At 39.4% G+C, this 17,494-nt stretch overlaps 2 protein-coding genes across 3 annotated transcripts; both read left to right on the top strand.

Moving 5' to 3' along the window:
* The first annotated feature begins 5,852 nt into the window (after positions 1–5,852).
* ccna1 (cyclin A1) lies at positions 5,853–9,664 on the top strand. The gene is made up of 9 exons (XM_042431305.1): positions 5,853–6,081; positions 7,424–7,582; positions 7,699–7,918; positions 8,020–8,135; positions 8,301–8,527; positions 8,685–8,889; positions 8,991–9,104; positions 9,217–9,350; positions 9,551–9,664. Exons 1-9 carry the CDS (start codon positions 6,079–6,081, stop codon positions 9,600–9,602), a joined length of 1,230 nt encoding a protein of 409 aa, XP_042287239.1. The 5' UTR covers positions 5,853–6,078; the 3' UTR covers positions 9,603–9,664.
* A 714-nt stretch (positions 9,665–10,378) lies between these two features.
* sparta (spartin a) lies at positions 10,379–17,479 on the top strand. 2 transcript variants are annotated; one of them, XM_042431402.1, is made up of 8 exons: positions 10,379–10,573; positions 11,427–12,230; positions 13,816–14,010; positions 14,482–14,638; positions 14,817–15,011; positions 15,192–15,353; positions 15,854–15,944; positions 16,770–17,479. In XM_042431402.1, exons 2-8 carry the CDS (start codon positions 11,451–11,453, stop codon positions 17,038–17,040), a joined length of 1,851 nt encoding a protein of 616 aa, XP_042287336.1. In that variant the 5' UTR covers positions 10,379–10,573; positions 11,427–11,450; the 3' UTR covers positions 17,041–17,479. The 2 variants fall into 2 exon arrangements, with proteins under 2 accessions (XP_042287336.1, XP_042287337.1); XM_042431403.1 differs by lacking the exon at positions 16,770–17,479 and adding an exon at positions 16,170–16,736.
* The last annotated feature ends 15 nt before the right edge of the window (positions 17,480–17,494 follow it).

Raw genomic sequence — 17,494 nt, forward strand, 5'->3', positions numbered from 1 at the left:
AAGTTAACCACAGAATGCATGGAGGATACAAGGACAAAGCTGCGAGGCTTTCAGTTTACAGTATGTCTTTACATTTCAGTCAGTGGATATTACTTCTCTCTCTCTTTCTCACTGTCTTCCCCTCTGATTCAATAGTTAATGAATAGAGAAGAAAAAAGGCAGCAACCCCCCAAAAAAGTAAACAATTAAACTTTCATCAAAGGTTTGTCACATCATTATGGTTAGAGCCACATGCTGTGATATTCTATAAAGTGTTGCCCTATAGCTATAAATTGGTTAAACAGTGTGTATGGGTGTCTGTGTGTGTGTGTGTGTGTGTGTGTGTTGTGGTGTTACGATTTAAGCAGCATAATTAGTCCACCATCGTACGAAACAAACAATAAGTGCTCCAGTCTTGACACAACCCCCCCACCCACCCAACCCCTCCCTCCATCTCGGAGCTCATTTTCTTTTCATGCCCCTGGCTCATTACAGTGATGGGCCTTTTAATGGAGTCGATTGGCACCAAATTTTTACATCATATTCCTTAATAAAAGGCCCTTTGATCCAAATGAGGGTCATTAAAGAAGACATTATTATATTACAAAAACTATGTGAAAAATGTGACCGTAATACGAGAGAAAATGAAAAAAATAGATATTAAATAATTTTGTAGTTCTTGTTTTCTGCACAGATGATTTCTCTGCTTCTGTTAGTTGTCTCATGTTGCTTTGAAAGCTTTGACATCAAAGTGCTGATTGCCAACTCTCTTTTAGAGCCAGTAGATGCTACTAATTGGCATTCAACCTGATATGAACCATCCATGTCGCAGTGTTTGTAATTGCAACAAACTTTAGAGTATTTTTCATGGGGTGTTTGCAGTATTTCGTCTAGACTACACACACACGCACCATACTACAGATTTATCAACCAATCAGTTTACAACAGACTCCTCATGGGAATCTGCCTGAGTTGCCAATAAAAGTTGCTATCAGCCAATTAAACTGTACACTGATGGTGTATGAAAGCTGTAAGCTCCTATGATGGTGCGTTTTCCTGAACAATTTACTAACCTGGCTGGTTATTACTCACTCTCGCTTTGAGTAGTCATCATGTCAGTGGAATTATGGATGATAAAGTGGAGGAGTGGAGACTGAAAAGAAAAAGCGATAACAGTGATATATCAGTGGATATCACAGTGACTCTCCTGGCATTTAAATCTGCCATAAAATATTGCACAACAGCACCAGTTGAGACACTCATTTGACTTAAATTTGGTGATGGGAAAATGTCTGTTCAACATGAGTGACCCTTCAGCAGATTATGTTACTTACTCCCATCTCTTCATCCTCCTAGTTAGTAGCCTGTTTCAGCTTTTCTGCAGTTTTTGAATTAACACCGAAAGGCCTATCTCTCCGTGCTCAGGGTGTGAGACAATCTCAGCTGTGATCCCTCCCATCAGGGGATAACACCGCTGGATGAGGGTGCTGCTGAGAGATGAGACGCCTCCATCCTCAGCTGGGAGGATTCTTCTTGGCTGGATGGAAGAGTATTTTAGAGGTGAAGCTTAAACCGCCAGCCCATCTGGCCCGGGCCTGTCACCGGCAATACATCATGCTAATGAAATGGCACCAGCCCAATGCTATCTGTCATAAGCGATCTGCATCTGCTTATGGGACTGAACGGAAATGAGAAAGAGATATAAAAAAGACTGAGAGACTGAGAGCAGGTGCCATGTTTGTGTTTGTGTGTGTCTGTGTATACTCAGACTGTGAGTATGAACACGTGTGTGTGTTCATGCCTCTCAGCACAGTGTGAACTGATATCGATTTTGTTTTGAGAGGAGAAAATAGCCACAGCAGGCAACCTTATCCCTTATCTCTACTGGACCAAATAGGTGAGGATATTTCATTGTTTCTGTGGTAGAACAAAGATCCAATGCATCTTATCTGTCAGAGAGAAAATTGCTCCTGTTCTTCACTGTAACTTGTCTTTTTTTCATCCTTCCTTTTTTGGGTATTTGTTTCTCCCCAGCCCCGGGAAAGTTTTTGGACATCTATCTCAGCTTTACAAATTATGAAATTTTACATGAATGATTCAGGTGAATAAATACACACGTTAGTGAAAATTTGCATCTGCAGCTGCGTAAGAAAAAGATTCAGTGGGACTGAGAAAAATGACTTCATTATCTTAATCTGTATTCATGAAATTAAAATCAAATTCAAATTTGCTTGATTGGCAATAACATTTACAAAATATTAGGACTGATATATATTAATTATATATAGTATACCAATGTATTTATGTATGTAGTAGGGTGCAAAACTGTATATATACAGTATATCCTATTCATGTATTTGTGTGTGTGTGTGTGTGTGTGTGTATGTATGTCTAGGTCATTCACTGTCCCTCAGTGTGGCATGCCAATACATATTGGGCAGCAAGATCTGCCCTGTCTCCTTCTCCTAGGAGTATTTTTTAATTTTAAGAGGTTGTTAAGCTCTTTGAAATCTGACATTTTAGAGTTGAACTTGTTTAAAGTAAATGTTCCTTTCCATTGTAGGAGGAAGTGAATATCTGTCTCAGCCTCACCTGTCAAACAGTGACAACATATTCTGTTTTCTTTTGGTTGCCATGATTTTTTGTGTCGTCCTTTTTCGTTTGCCAGTTTGTGGTCATTGAGCTTGTACTTGGTGACTATCTGTCTCTGCTTTCTATCTCTGACAGTACAGAGATATTCTGCCAATTCATAATCTCTTTTTGAGGCCAGATAACATTCTAATCTACTTTGGCTTTTGGTTTCTTCTTTCCAATGTTTCAAATTGGTTTCTTTGCATTTTGTTATATTTGGTTTACTCTGGTTGGTGTTTGGAAAGCAGCGTTGCTGTGAGACTGTTCAGAGTGTGTCTGAGAGGGGGCAGTGAGGCTCAGGACCGGCTGACATAGGGGACTCTTTTCCAGGCTCTGCTCTGCTGCATTTGCTGGTGTTTCTCTGTATACATGTAAAATGTATCTGCAGAATTCAGCATGTAAAGATTCTATTGGATGTTTGTCCCGACAGGTAGAGCTATGATGACAGATTTTAATTGGAATTTGTAAATTATACAATTTTCTCTTAATTACATTTAGGGCTCTTCCAGCCTGTGTCTCCTGTCGAGATAAAGGCATATGTAATCTTGAATGAAACTGATCTAAAATGAAACATTCTATTGAGTCATGACCTTGTAAATACCTAAACATAGTTTCTCATACAAAGTATAAGTGTAATGTTTTAATGATCTGGGGGTAACTTATTTACTGCCTGATATACTCTATGGGGATTTTTTTTTAAAGTACATAAGTACAAAAGCACATAGACAAGAATATCCTCTTTATATTTCCTTCCCTAAGATTAGTATGTGTTGTTTGACCAGGGAGATTTCCTCAGTGATGGGTTTAAAAAACTCAGTCAACACATCTTGGCAAGAATTAAGATAAAACTAAAATAAAACTGGATAGATTAAGATAAAACACCAATAAAAAAATGTGTACAAAAAGTGAAATAATCTTCCATCAAACACAGACATCAGGAAAGTATTAGGAGTGATGATTGGTTGAAAGTTCAAGAAGCAACATTTGTGACCAAAAGGTTGGAAATTGGAATCCTTAATCCCTGGTTGCTCCGCTGGAGCTGCTCAGCATCAGCAGCAGCAGCAGCAGCAGCATGACAAGACTGCAGTTAATGCTGCTGGATGTCTCCATGTTCACATGTCTGCCTCTTCAATTTATCTCCTGTAGTTCTTGCTGTGACTAAGAAATAATGATAATAATTGTTATTATTATCATCATAATAAGTCTATGTATTCTATGCACTATGTATCTAAACTTGGTGCAGCCTGTAAAGATAAATATTAGTTTGACTACTTTGAGTCACTTTGGAATTTTAATCAGAGGAGCATTTCACTGCTTTGCACCATCTTGATCCCTGAGGAGTCTGACTGAGCAAAGGTTCTGTCTGGTAATTTGTAAAAATCCACATAACAGGTTTGCATATGCGTCAAATGGTCAGTTATAATTTCATTCAAACATTCCTGTTATTTGTTTTTTTGGTGGGGTTGTAGCCACATGATTAGACTCTACATCTATATGTTTACATAACTTGACAAGCTCTAGATAAATTGTGCATTTGACATAATAACATGTCTGCTTGAATTAGTCTGAAAAACTTCAGACTATTATCACTGAAGGGAAAGTCTGCCATCTAATGGACAATGTAGAACTTACAGGCAGTCAGCAGGTTACTCTTCACCAAGCTGGCGGCAGGATGAAGTGACTGATGGGGCTGGTAAAAAATGTTAGGGGGCAAATTTTTTCATAAACTAAAATTAACTGATTTCACCACGCAATAGCCTCAGAAAGTCTAAATAACAACAACATTCACAAATGTCACAATATTACAAGGTTGTATTTATACAGTGAAAACTGATCTTGTTCTTGCCATAAAAGAAGGAAGTAAAAAAATGGTGTCATTGATGATTTTCTTTTGGTTTTGAATAGAGGAAACATTCACTCTGCTGTGACCAGAAATCAGCAGATTTACAGCAGAAGCTTATCCATAATCATTAAGTCTCCCACTTTGTAATTAATGAATGTACAGCAAAGAATTACTCAAAAACTGAGCCGCCATCATTGATTGTGATGAACTGTGTACATTGTGGTTCTATTGTAGAGCCAGAGAGAATGAAAGTTGAGAAAGGAGGTTTTTGGGTGTGGCAGTGGATGGTGAGTCTGTTTAGAAACACTGATGTGAGGAGAGTATTTGTCATCATGTGATGAAATGACATATAGACTGTTAGTAGGCAGAGGATGACTTGTTAGGCTTGAAGGACAGTGTCAAAACTGGAATAGGTGCTGACAGGATTGGCTAAGAGAAGAATGGCTGAGCACAAAGCAACAAAGCAACTGCTGTCATCATAAACAGGTCCAGTGTTTATGATGACAGCAGTGACAATACTGACTCTACTCCAGTCAACTGACAACGGTCTGTATGGCCAATAATCTGTGATCATTGGATTCTCAAGTACAGAGAGTAGAGGGGAAGAACTGTGTACTGGCATACAAATATGTACAAGAAAGACAAATTATACTGACACAAAAAGGGAAAATAAATAGATTTTAAAAAATAATTTAATATATTTTATATTTAGCCAGAGGTACATACTTCAAATACAATCCAGAAGAGGATTACCACCTTATGATAAATATTCATGTGTTAAATAGTATTTCATTTAGTTTTTATAGTTGTATTTATTTATTTTTGGCTTTTCATTGTTATGAATGAAGAATTTGCTAAGAATTATTTAAATATTTACTATGAATTGAAGTCTGGAGTTGTTCAGAGAGCAGTAGAATAAGATATCAACATTAACTTATATGTTGACACTGAGTTTCTCTGACATGTAGCTTTTCATAATTTCTCAGTATGTGGACAGCTAATAAATATGTGCTCTGTGGAATCATTTTCTAGATAATAACTTGCTTCTGACATCAGGATTATATTTGGGGAGGACTTCATTACAGCATCTGTCTTCAGTACTTTTTTGCTTGAATGATGAGGAAAAATTGATAGTTGACTAGAGGCTTCTTTTTCAGCTATTATCTTACAACCCTGTCATTAAATCCCTTATCAAATATTGTTATTGTTCCTCCTTCCAATAAGTGCAAAAATACCACGTGTACTCGAGGTGGTCATGTTAAAAATGCTCAAACAGAAGATTTATTCATTTAAAATTGGAGTCCAATGGAGCACTAGGAATCTGGGGATTCGTGACGCATTACGTCTTCGGCTGTCATCCATTACGTTCTGGCACGTGATTGGACAGAGAGCCGTTCGGTGGAAACAGCTGATTAGTTTACAAGGCAACCTGAAGAAAACTACCCAGCTAGACAAATATCCAAGAAGCTGCTTTGAGTCGCTTGAACGCAGCGAGAGGTCGCTGTTTGTCTACAAATAAGCAACAAAGTCGGTGATAATTCATCCGGTTAGGTGGTTTTTTGGAATGTACAATTTTCTCGATTCCACCTGCTAACGTGAGACAGTTAACTACGCTGATCCAGATTATGGTGAGTTTGCAGGTAGAAACACATTTGAAACCGACAGGAAACCACAGTTGGTCTGTGCACTGTGATACACTGAAGTGATGCTCTTATTTGTAGCCTTTTGTTTTTCTTCCTTGTTTGTCTGAGTTTGTGTGTGCTTGTGATGGAGGGACTTCTTGTAACCATGGTGATGATGTTTCTCTCACTCTTCTCTGACTTAATGTAGACTTTAAGACTTTATTTGCACACTTAATAGTCACACTGTTGATCCTCACAACTATTTAAGTTGACAAATATGTTTTGTTTCTTTGTGGTTTGGTTTTGTACCAGTGTCTGGGAAACCAACCAGTATAATTGATGTGGTAATGAGCCACATCAATTATACTGGTTGCTTCAGTATTCCCCAACCTTTTTATTTCATGACCCTTCGAAGGATAGGTTTACATTTTTTCAAGTCTGTTGTAAAATAATACTCACACGCACATATGTACATTGAAACAGTGTTTGGTAGTTGTAATTGCTCCTCCTGTACATTCTGGCTGTGCAGAGATCCCTCTCTAACACAACTGTAAGATGGGCCAAAAAATCCAAAATCCTCATTCTGCACAAAAATGCAATCTTAAATTCAGTAGAAGCTAAAATGAGGCTTCAGCTTAGTTAGTCAAACAAAGTGGCTTTGTTTTTTAGTATAAAACAGTCAAAAGTCCCTCTATGCTTTTGTTCCCTGTGGCTTACATTGGAATCACATTATAAATGAATCTCTTCAGGGCCAGTATGCAGAGGAGGAACAAAAGTTGTTTCACATATGGGCATGCGAATATTATTTTGAGACACACTTGAAAAAATGTACCTATCCTTGAAATTTATTCTTCAGAGCAAAGTCGTCTAATCTTGACCCGTGTCAGAGGTTGCATACAGTATGTCTGTGAGATTTTATGACTGAATGTTGTTTTCTATGGTTATTTCATTTGAATTGTTTTAGGGGCATTTGGAGTTAAAACAGTTTTACAGCACAAAAAAGATTATGGAAAAGTTTGAAAAAAATAAACATTTTGTTGCATCAGTTTTATATTTGTGTGTTGTATCAAGTTTTTGTCCTGTGTACTATCATTTCAATCATCTTGGATGGTCCAGACCCCCATATTGGAAACCAAAGGCCTACTTACATACACATACATATAAGTGACTGACAAGCATTGCAAATGCACATTATTATAGTCCATCTTCAGGTGCATATGTAATGATTTAGGTACCTCAATGTTATTTTTTCATTAAGGGTTTCTGTTATTTTGCCTTTCGTTTATACCATATTGGCCAGCTTTCTTCCCATTTTTTACTTTATCTTACCTTCTCTCCTTGTTTAAAGATGAACGTCAGCACCAACGCCCATTGTGGCAGTCACACTAGCAAAGACAATATTCCACTTTCAAGCAAAGTAGATGCATCGCAGGTCCAGAGGGCCAAGCAACGGACAGTGCTCGGCGTGTTGTCAGAAAATGAGCAGCGAGGTCGATCCGTCAGCCAGGTGGGTGAGAGAGGCACCACGTTGATTTTGAGTGATTTTCAATTGAGTTGCACTTCACAGAACATTCACGTTTCAACTTAATGTTGGCAATCATGTTGACTCATTTTTCTCTACAGGGAAGCCAATTTTCCAAACACAGTTCAGTCTCAGACAACTCTCAGCTCACCTTCCTCGGCTGTCCATCCAGCTCCTGCTACGACGTGTATGTCGAAGAGGCTTGTGAAGTTGTTCTCGCAGCTTCTGGTCAAGAAGTGGTTTCAGACAGCTATTATCTAGATAATGAGGCTGCTGCCTTCCAAAATGAAGATCTCAGATTCCTGCTGCAGCTGAGTTCAAGTGAGTTTGGCCTACACAAAAACATCTACCATGCAAGACTTTTACTTTTACTTATTCTTATGCCTTATTATTCTTCACCCAACTGCTGTTTACACTTGTAGGTTCATGCCAGGATGCTTCTATGAGGTCCGAACCAGATGAATCCCTGATGTCAGAGGACATGCTGTGTGTGTCACAGTATGCAGAGGACATTTACCAGCACTTGAGGGAGAGTGAAGTGCGAAATTATCCAAACTATAACCACTAAATAATTTACTTTACTATTTCTGCCTGTTCCTATATTACTGTGTTTTGTCTGCATTAAATTAACTGTAGCTGTGACGTATTGTTGCTCAGTTTGCTGCAAATACCTCATGATAACTGCTTTTGTTTCTAATGTCAGATGAAGTTCAAGTCAAGGCCAGGCTACTTAGAGAAACATCCAGAGATCACCAATGGCATGCGGGTCATCCTGGTGGACTGGCTGGTGGAGGTTGTCCAGGAATACAAGCTTCGCTCTGAAACCCTGCACCTCGCTGTCAACTACATGGACCGCTTTCTCTCCTGCACAGCATATGTGAAAAGGGGCAAGCTGCAGCTGGTTGGCACAGCTGCATTACTGATTGCTGCGTAAGCAAATGTGTCGAAAAAGACTTGATACTGTTCCTGTCCAATCCTGTCAGTAATTTGTCAAAAAAATTTTGTGGTCATTCTAAGAATCTACCTCATGTAGTAGCATCAACTGGATGTTTTACGGCAACTTACAACCTGATCTGTCACCTTTTAGAAAATATGAGGAGATCTTCCCTCCTGAGCTGAATGAGTTTGTGTATATCACAGACAGTACCTACACTAAGAAGCAGTTAGTTCGGATGGAACATGTTTTCCTAAGGGTGCTGGCCTTCAAGATGGCAGCACCCACCACAAACCACTTCCTTCGCCTTTTCATGTCCATCCACTCTGTCTGTGCCAATACAGAGAACCTTGCCCTGGTGAGTAAAATAGCTCATGGCCACTGCCTTTGAAAATACAGTTTTCCATGTCCTTTGATCATATTTTGATTTGGTGATGTGTTTTATTCTCCTTTTTCTAGTATGTAGCAGAGTTGAGCCTGCTGGAAATCAATCCTTTCCTACAATACAGCCCATCTATAGTTGCAGCTGGAGCTTTCTGTCTAGCCAACTATTCTGTAAACAAATCTCTCTGGGTAAGTTTGTCCAGATCCTTGTTCTGAGTGATAAAAGATCCTCTTATGACAATTTCATTTGAAAGAATTTGCCAAAATCAGACTTAACAAGCCCAATCTTTTCATATTGTAGCCTGAAGTCTTACATACCTTTACTGGTTATGCCGTGGCTGAAATTGCGCCCTGCCTGACTGACCTCCACAAGCTTTACATTAGTGCAGAAAGTCGCCCACAACAGGCCATCAGGGAAAAGTATAAGAGTTCAAAGTAAGGCATAGCTTATAGGTTTTTTTTAAATGTGTTTTTTAAATATATATTGAGACAAGTTAACAGATGAACAGCTTTTATATCTTACATAAACTACAGGCCTTTTGGGTTCTTTCATGTGCTGTTTCTCCGGGTTGTAAATGCTTCCAGGACATAATTTTATATCCCTAAATGAGTGTCTTTTATCTCTCCATTTACAGATATTGCTGTGTTTCTTGGCTCACTCCACCTGCTGCTCTGCCACCCCTATGAATCACTGCTCCACCCTTCTTCTCACGCTTCTGCCAGAACATAATGAGATTTCTTTTTTTTTTTTTTTTTTTAAAAAACAGCCATACTATCAGTACCGCACGTGCCACACCCCCCTGGACAATTTATGAACTTGAAATTTTCTTCTAATGGTATGAAAATACAATAAAATTATTTAAAAAAAAACATACTTAATGACTTATGAATTTTAATACTTGCAGGTGTTCCTGCAAAAGTTTTTTTTAAATGTGCAGTGTGTAGAATAGTGGCATCCTGCGGAACAGACTTGGCAGAAATGGAATATAATATTCCTAAGTATGTTTTAATTAGTGTATAATTACCTGAAAATAAGAGTCGTGTTTTTGTTCAATTACAATCTGCAACCTCACCACTAGATGCCACTAAATCCTACACACTGCTCCTTTAAAACTGGTAATTCATCAGTTGTATTATACAGTATACTTTTGTCCAGATGTTGCCTTTAAATAATGAATTGCAACATCCTCCATATCTTGTAAGGTCATTCAAAAACATGTTCAAGCATTTTTATGTGCTTTATTTTTCATGTCATAATTTCACTGATAATATCTCAAAAGAAATTTGTTTGACACAAGGAAAAGATCTCACCATAAAATCAAATTACTGGAGTTAAGAGGAAACATGTTTTCATTTATCTCAGATTACTGAGAGATAAATGACGTTTATAAAAATCAGCGCGTGTAGTTTGTGGGATTTATTTTGAAAGTGTTGGCCGGAAGCCAGTGTTGTCACTGGTTTTGTTGACGCTGTGTTTCGCTGCTGAGGTGCGTCACATTGAAGCAGAGTGAAGTGAAGACATTTATAAGAGACAGCATTTTCACATTAATGAAAGTAGACAACTGTAGGAAACTGAAGTAAGGACACACTGAAACCAGCTTTTTGTTGTTAGTTGTCTCCGCCCCGCCCCCCGGGAATATTAAATTTTGGCTGTCAAGGTAAGGGAGTTTAACTTTTTCTTTCAATGGTCTGACATAATATTTGGAAAAGTAACCCGCATTTGTTGTTTGATACATTTGTTTCTGACATAAAGAATAAATATGTAAGCCATATTTTAAATATAAATCTGTGTAGAGAGGACTTGTTCAAGCTCATACGCAGGTCCTGGTCTGGTTATTCAGGTTAAACTTGTTGCGCCCAACTTGTTTACAGCCGCCAACAACTGGACCGACATTACAGAGATTTTTCTCACATTAACTCATCTTCTCTTCCGTCACTGTCTTATGTTACTGTTGAGAATTAATGCAGAAGTTATTTTTTTTTTTAGTCTAGTTAGTTTAGTTAGGTTATAGCAATGGTTCTCAAATCGGGGTCCGAGGACCCCCAGGGGTCCATGAGGGTGTTCCAGGGGGTCTGCAGCAAAAAGGGGAATAATTTATTTTCACTATATTTCCATCCATAAATAACACAATGACAGAATGTATGACTTCTTTGAACATGGGTTTCATACACTTTCTGTAATAAAACATCTAAAATCACAAAGGGGGGGACCCTGGGACAAAATCTTATTAAATAGTGGTCAGTGGTCTAATTTGTGTCAGTTTAGGTGTCCTTAATGTGAAAAGGTTTGAGAGCCACTGGTTTATAGAATGCTACTAATTAAGTTTCCTTTTCCTTTTTCCTGTCCAACTACCCGAAGTGTTCATTTTCAAAACCATTAAGACTAAAAGCAAACAGGCCCCCCAGTAACTCAATATCTAATTACTGTGTTGTAAAAGCTTTGAAACAGCAGCTTTGTATCACTTTGGAGATAGCACAATTTCCTCTCTCCCTCTATTCTTTCCCTTCTAGTCTCTATCTGATCAACTCCTCAGTATGGCTGAGCCTGCTGAGCTGCTGCTCATCAAGGACCAGTATGAGTTAGCATTTCATTCTCTGAGCCGCGGGCTGGCTGCTGAGGAGGCTGGTAAAAGAGCAGAGGCCCTGGAGTATTACAGGAAGGGTCAACAGCACCTTACGCAAGGACTGGAAGTGCCCACTGGGGGGCAGAGGCAGCAGGGAACTAGTTGGGACGCAGCCAGACAGCTTCAGCAGAGGATGAGGGACACTCTGAGGACTGTCAGCACCCACCTCTCTGACCTGGAGACCTCTGAGCTGACAACAGGAGGCCAGAGAGGCCAACTGCTGTTGAATCTCCCTCCTAATCTCTATCCAGACCTGGCGCCAAACAGTCAGCCACCCCATAGCGCCCTCCACCATCTCTACCCCACATTACCTGCTACCACCCAGGACACAAGGCCAACCTCAAATACAGCTTTCCCTGCCGCTGCACACACACAAATGCTCCCTGCAGCGGCTCCAGGATCTATAGCCATGGCTAACCCAGGGGACCAGCCTCCAGCCTACACACCACAGCCCACAGACGGCCATCGCAGCCTATCTTATGGTCTTGCTGGAGGGGGTTTCGGTTCAGCAGCAGCAACAGCAGGAGGAGATGGAAACGAGCTGCTTTTCATCCCCTCAGGGGTGCAGATGTTTTTTGTGGCACCAAATGGGCAGGTCAGCTCCCTGTCTTATCCAGGGTTCCTTCGCATCATTGCTTTTGATAGTCAGTGCAAGGATTCTGCTGCTGGAAGTCCCTCAGCCTTTCTACATGTAAGTATAGAGTATGTATAACAAGTGTGGGTATGTTAAGCGTGTGATCGTCGGGTGTGTGTCCTAGAGGTGAGTAGGTGTGAATGGCAAAGTGTTCTATTAACATGAACATAGACTTGAATGTGAATAGTTTTCAGTCTCCAGTGATCACAGTAGGCCAGATGAAACCACTTCACCACCATCAGACCAGTTTTATAACTAACTATGGGTCATTATGTTGCTGTATATTGAGTACTAGTCACAAACAAATGTTCTGCCCACAAATGATGATGTTATCCTGGTGATATATCCTTATATGGAATCATGTGAGTTTGACGACAAAATGCTCATCTTACGATAAAATATGTTAAAACTGAGTGTTAAAAGTTGACTTGGATGTATCGTTTTTCTAATTTATTTTCTTGAAATGCATTTATTTGTGCTGAATTTTGAGACTTCATTGCATTTAAGCGCCAGAGAATTGTTTGGCCAGATGCTAAAACACTATTTATTTTTTTTCTAACAGTGTTTAAAATATATTTGAGTGATGTGAAACTTGCTATGTTTGAGGCTTAAATTGATGACATTAAGCTGCCTCGATGCAAATCTGTTATATTTATGTTTGAGCAATATTACTCTAAACTATGCCAATATTCAAGGAAATGGATATGAGTTGCTTAATACATATCTAAAAAACAATTATAGTTTTTTTGGGAAAAAAAAAAAAAGTTGTATGACTTTTATGGCACACACTCACATCCAAAAGCATGACATTACATCTCTGACCCTGGGTGTGACCTTTTCATTGAGAGCCTTTTGACAAGCTGGTGACAATTTTTGTATTCAGTCAATATAAAACTTACAAACAACAATAATGTATTTTAGCGCCTCTACAAAGCGCGTATTATTCCGTGCTGTATACTGGAGTTCAACCCATGACTGTTCCCACCCGTCCAGGCTGGTTGGCTGCTCTCATGTATTCTGGCCTGCTTTGTTTCCCAGCAAGACAATGGTCCCATTAACAGATGACTTTGCGCTTCTGTTGTGCTGCTGGTCAGTGTCCTGCACCCTCATAGGGGTCATTCGGTCAGGCGGCATACCAGGGCACGATGCAGCGGCAAATCTGTATCTGTATTATGTCTGTGTGGATGACTGACATAAGTCCTGATGGGGCTAAAATCCCATAATGTGTCTGACTGGAAAAACATTGGGTCAAAAGGAACAAGGGACACTGTCCTTGCTGAGGAATGACAATGAATTTTTGTGCCTTAAAAGAGAAATACACAAGAAACCACAACTTACATAAGAAATGAATTGTAAGTTAATTGTACATGGGATGATTTTCAGTTCCCATTTTATGAATTGCTGTTCGGAGAAACAAAGAAGGACTCAACAGAGGCCATCATGTCCTACTTTTCTAATTTCAAAGATCTGACTTGTTTGCCATTAGTTTGAATTCGAACCAACTACAGCCATGATCAGTTTAATTAGGTAACAATGACCTCTCACTTCACCATTCCCCACTTTCTTGCCCACTTGCCGTCGAGGGATTTACATGAAGGCACATATCAAGGATTATTTTTTTGTGTGTCTGTGTGCTTTCAAGGTGTGTGACTGGCTGTACCCGCTGACAACAGACACTCCAGTGCTGTTGGCTAACTCTGGGATCTTCATGTTCCCTGACACCTTGGCAGAGACACCAGGGTCCTACGTGGGCATTGTGTTGTCCTCCGAACTGCCTGCTGCTCACCGTGAGACATTTAAGGACCTCATATTGCAGCTGGCTGAACTCAGGATCCAGGTCAGTCTTAACTGTCAGTATGGAAAAAATGTAAGAATGAACATATGCATGTGTTTTAGAACAATATGTTTGGGGCATTTTTCTGTGTTTGGAGAAAAAAGGAAGTCATGGGTTGTTGGTTGAAATTTAATAATATTTGATGATTTTCCTGACTGCTCCACATAGCCTTCCATTTGCTTCGTAACCTTCTTTTTCTGTCTTAAAAATATCCATGCTGCTGTTTTGGTGACTCCGAAAGCTCATGTTGTGATGTGATAAAGCTGTTAAACAAGATGCAGTGGTGTTTTTCGACACACAGTGCTTGTCACACACTTCTGGAGGAACAAAACAGTTTTTATATTGTGGGTAAAAACATTCTGAACCAGCTGAGCGACATACAGGAATGTTATCTGTTTGAGTGTATATAGGTTTTAAAAGCACCTACTGTGTGTCCTCTCATAATAACTGTGTTACATATGATTTCTCTGGCAGGGTTCAGAGGGGGCAGGGTCAGAGGTCATCAACCTGAGTGAGAAAGTCGCCCTTGGTCTCCCGAAGGAACAAACAGGACTGACAGTGGCAACAGAGGAGAAAGAAAAACTACCACTTCCAGGATGGAGTGAGAAGATGGCCCAAGGAATCTTGTCAGGTATGTTTGTGAGTGTGACTTATTGTTGTACACAGACTATGTATACAGTAAATGTTCTTCTTTCTACAAAAAGGACCACTAGAGAGTGCTGTTTATCAAGTATCAGGATTCAGTACTGCAGGGAAAATGTTCAACCACCTCTTCATTTTCCTGGAATTGATATTTTATCTCTCTTTAGGCGCTACACGGTTGAGTCAGGGGTTTGCAAAAGGAGCAGAGGTCACTGGTAGAGCCATCCATAAAGGAGCATCCAAGATGCGGGACCACATCTCGCCTGAGGAAACCCCTGCAGAGGTCAGCCCCCGTGTCACCAAAGGTCTGCAGGTGGCTAAACAGGCCAGCGGTGGTGCCATGCGAGTCAGCCAGTTCTTGGGTAAGGACTGAAACCAATATGGGAAGGATTAGACATAAGCCAAAAGAGGATGTAATTATTCATACAAACCCTTGATTTTCTTTCATGTAACTGCATGCCATTATTTTCCTGTACTGTATATTAATATGGTCATGTACCTATATGTATGTTTCAACTGTATAATTGTGTATATGTTTACAGTCAATGGTGTGAGCATGGTGGCAGGACATGTGGCAGAGAAGCTGGGACCCCATGTGAAGAAACATGGCGCTAAGCTGATCCCGGAGTCTATGAAGACGAGCAAAGACGGCCACGCTTCAAACCTGGATGGAGCCAAGTTTGTGGCAGCCAGCAGTGTACAAGGTATGTACCAGTATAATGGAAACTTCAGGATCAAACTTAAAGTTATATTATTACACATATCTTTGTACATTGTCTTGCTGTTCTCATATTTTTGCTATCTCTATCTGAAGGTGGATTTATAGTTGGTGCAAAGGGTTACCACTGCAAATATCTGTGGCATAGGTTTTGATTTATAGTTGAGCAAAAGGTCTTCAGTGTAATGGCTTTTTCTAGATGTGTGTACTGAAAAGGAAAAGACTACTGTGAGTCTTTAACTCCTTTATAACTCATCTTAAAAACACAAGCAGCCCATGTTGACCAATCACAGTTCTTGTGATCCCCATGTGGTAGTATATCCGTCGCCACCAACCTCTGAGCCTACGCAAATTGCTGCAATGCAGAAGTATAGATCCAACTTAACACAAAATGTCAAAAATATTTTTGAAATGTGTGATTAAAGATGGTGATCCAAGTGTTTTTAAAGTACTAAAAAAATATTTTTTCATTCACATCCAAACCAGGTTTCTCTACTGTTTGGTCCAGTCTGGAGACCGGAGCAAAACTTATTGGCAAAAGTGTCGCAGCAGAGACTGTCACAACTGTGAAGTACAAGTAAGTTCAGACATTTCCCATTTCTGTTTTTATTTAGTTGACAGAAATTTTCTGATCGTTAATGTCATTGCCATATCTTGATCCCAACCATTTCCTGAATCTGTTTGATCACTTTAAACCACAGTAGAACGCTGGATTCAGAAACTAGCCTGACTCTTCCCTAAATGTTGCTTTCTTCTTGGTGCGCTGGGGAGCTGATCTGTTTTCACACCTATGTCTTTTCAGATTTAAGGGCTTAGAGAATCTATTAAACATGTCCACCAACATATGACTGCATGGGGAGAAAAGGCAAAGACCTGTGAACTAACAACTGACCCTGTTCAACCCTTTCATGTTCACTCTTTTTACTAACTCTAATTAAATCAGAAAATAACCCTAAATAAGATTTATTCCAAATCTAATGCAACTGCTAGCACATAATTATCTTTAAAACATTTTGTTTCATCATACTGACTTTTGGTGATTAATTTATAACTGGACAAATAAAATATTTTGGGTTGTTTTTTGACTTGGTGTAGTTTAAACCTCTGTTGTATGTCTTTCTTGATCTGTCCATGTCGACTGCAGCTAGATGTAAATGCTTGCTTGTGGTGGGTGGTAGTGGTCTTGCTGTTGATGCTGATCTGTATCCCTTTTTCCTGGTTTGTTACTAATAAAAATGCCACGAAGTGAAATATGACTATGAAATGTGTTTTCTTGACCTCTGGTGTGTTAACAACAGTATCAATATCACATATTTGCTCCAGCATGTCACTTCTGTACACATCTTCATTTATTTTCTCACACCAATTCCTCCCTAACTCCACCATATTATTCATGGTAAAGGCATGGTGGTGATGCAGGCCAAGCCACAGACATTGCTCTCCAGTCAGTGGCCAATGTTGGTTTGACTGCATACAACATTGACAATCTGCGCTTCAGAGCCATCCTGAAGACTACAGGCAAGGAAGCAGCCAAGGTTATCTTGAAGAGTGGAAAACCAGCAGAAACGCAGGGGGAGGAGACATCCATGGAGGAGACACAGAAACAAGAAGATGAAACAGAGACTGAGAGGATGAATGTGCAGAAGAAAGAGGAGGAAGAGAAGCAAAAATAAGTTTCCACAGTACATTAAGCTAATTTTGTCTGTTAAATTGATGGCTCACCTCTTTATTTCTTTCCTTTTAAAAGGAAATATAGGCCACTCATTCCTGAAGTAGATTTTTTGTTGTATTAATTGTTGATGTAATGGGAGTTGTTGATTACTGGGAGTAGCCCAAGTCAAAGTGTAACTTCACAAGTCTCTCTAGGTTGGCAATGTTTTGTCTTTTTGTACATGATTGTATGCACTTTCACATATAACTTTATTTTTATGCTAGCATTATATATTTATAGCCTCTATATTAACATATAATTTGTTTTCTTTGACCAAACATTCCAGTAAACAACAGAGTTGACAATTGCCTGATATAATGTTGAGATCTATATGAAAGTGGCCATAAGAAAAATACAAAAAAAAGAAAGGTCTTAGAGAGGGAACAAGGTCTTAGAGAGGGAACAAAAAACATATA

This window comes from Thunnus maccoyii, chromosome 13, assembly GCF_910596095.1.
Source record: "Thunnus maccoyii chromosome 13, fThuMac1.1, whole genome shotgun sequence".
Taxonomy (NCBI): domain Eukaryota; kingdom Metazoa; phylum Chordata; class Actinopteri; order Scombriformes; family Scombridae; genus Thunnus; species Thunnus maccoyii.

What these genes read in the sequence shown, in the direction of transcription:
- ccna1 (XM_042431305.1), top strand. An exon ending in ATACAGAGAACCTTGCCCTG is followed by an intron (nt 8,890 to 8,990) that starts GTGAGTAAAATA and finishes TCCTTTTTCTAG; the next exon opens with TATGTAGCAGAGTTGAGCCT. An exon ending in CTGTAAACAAATCTCTCTGG is followed by an intron (nt 9,105 to 9,216) that starts GTAAGTTTGTCC and finishes TTCATATTGTAG; the next exon opens with CCTGAAGTCTTACATACCTT.
- sparta (XM_042431402.1), top strand. Translation starts at nt 11,451, where the DNA reads ATGGCTGAGCCTGCTGAGCTGCTGCTCATCAAGGACCAGTATGAGTTA. An exon ending in GTCCCTCAGCCTTTCTACAT is followed by an intron (nt 12,231 to 13,815) that starts GTAAGTATAGAG and finishes TGTGCTTTCAAG; the next exon opens with GTGTGTGACTGGCTGTACCC. An exon ending in GCGAGTCAGCCAGTTCTTGG is followed by an intron (nt 15,012 to 15,191) that starts GTAAGGACTGAA and finishes ATATGTTTACAG; the next exon opens with TCAATGGTGTGAGCATGGTG.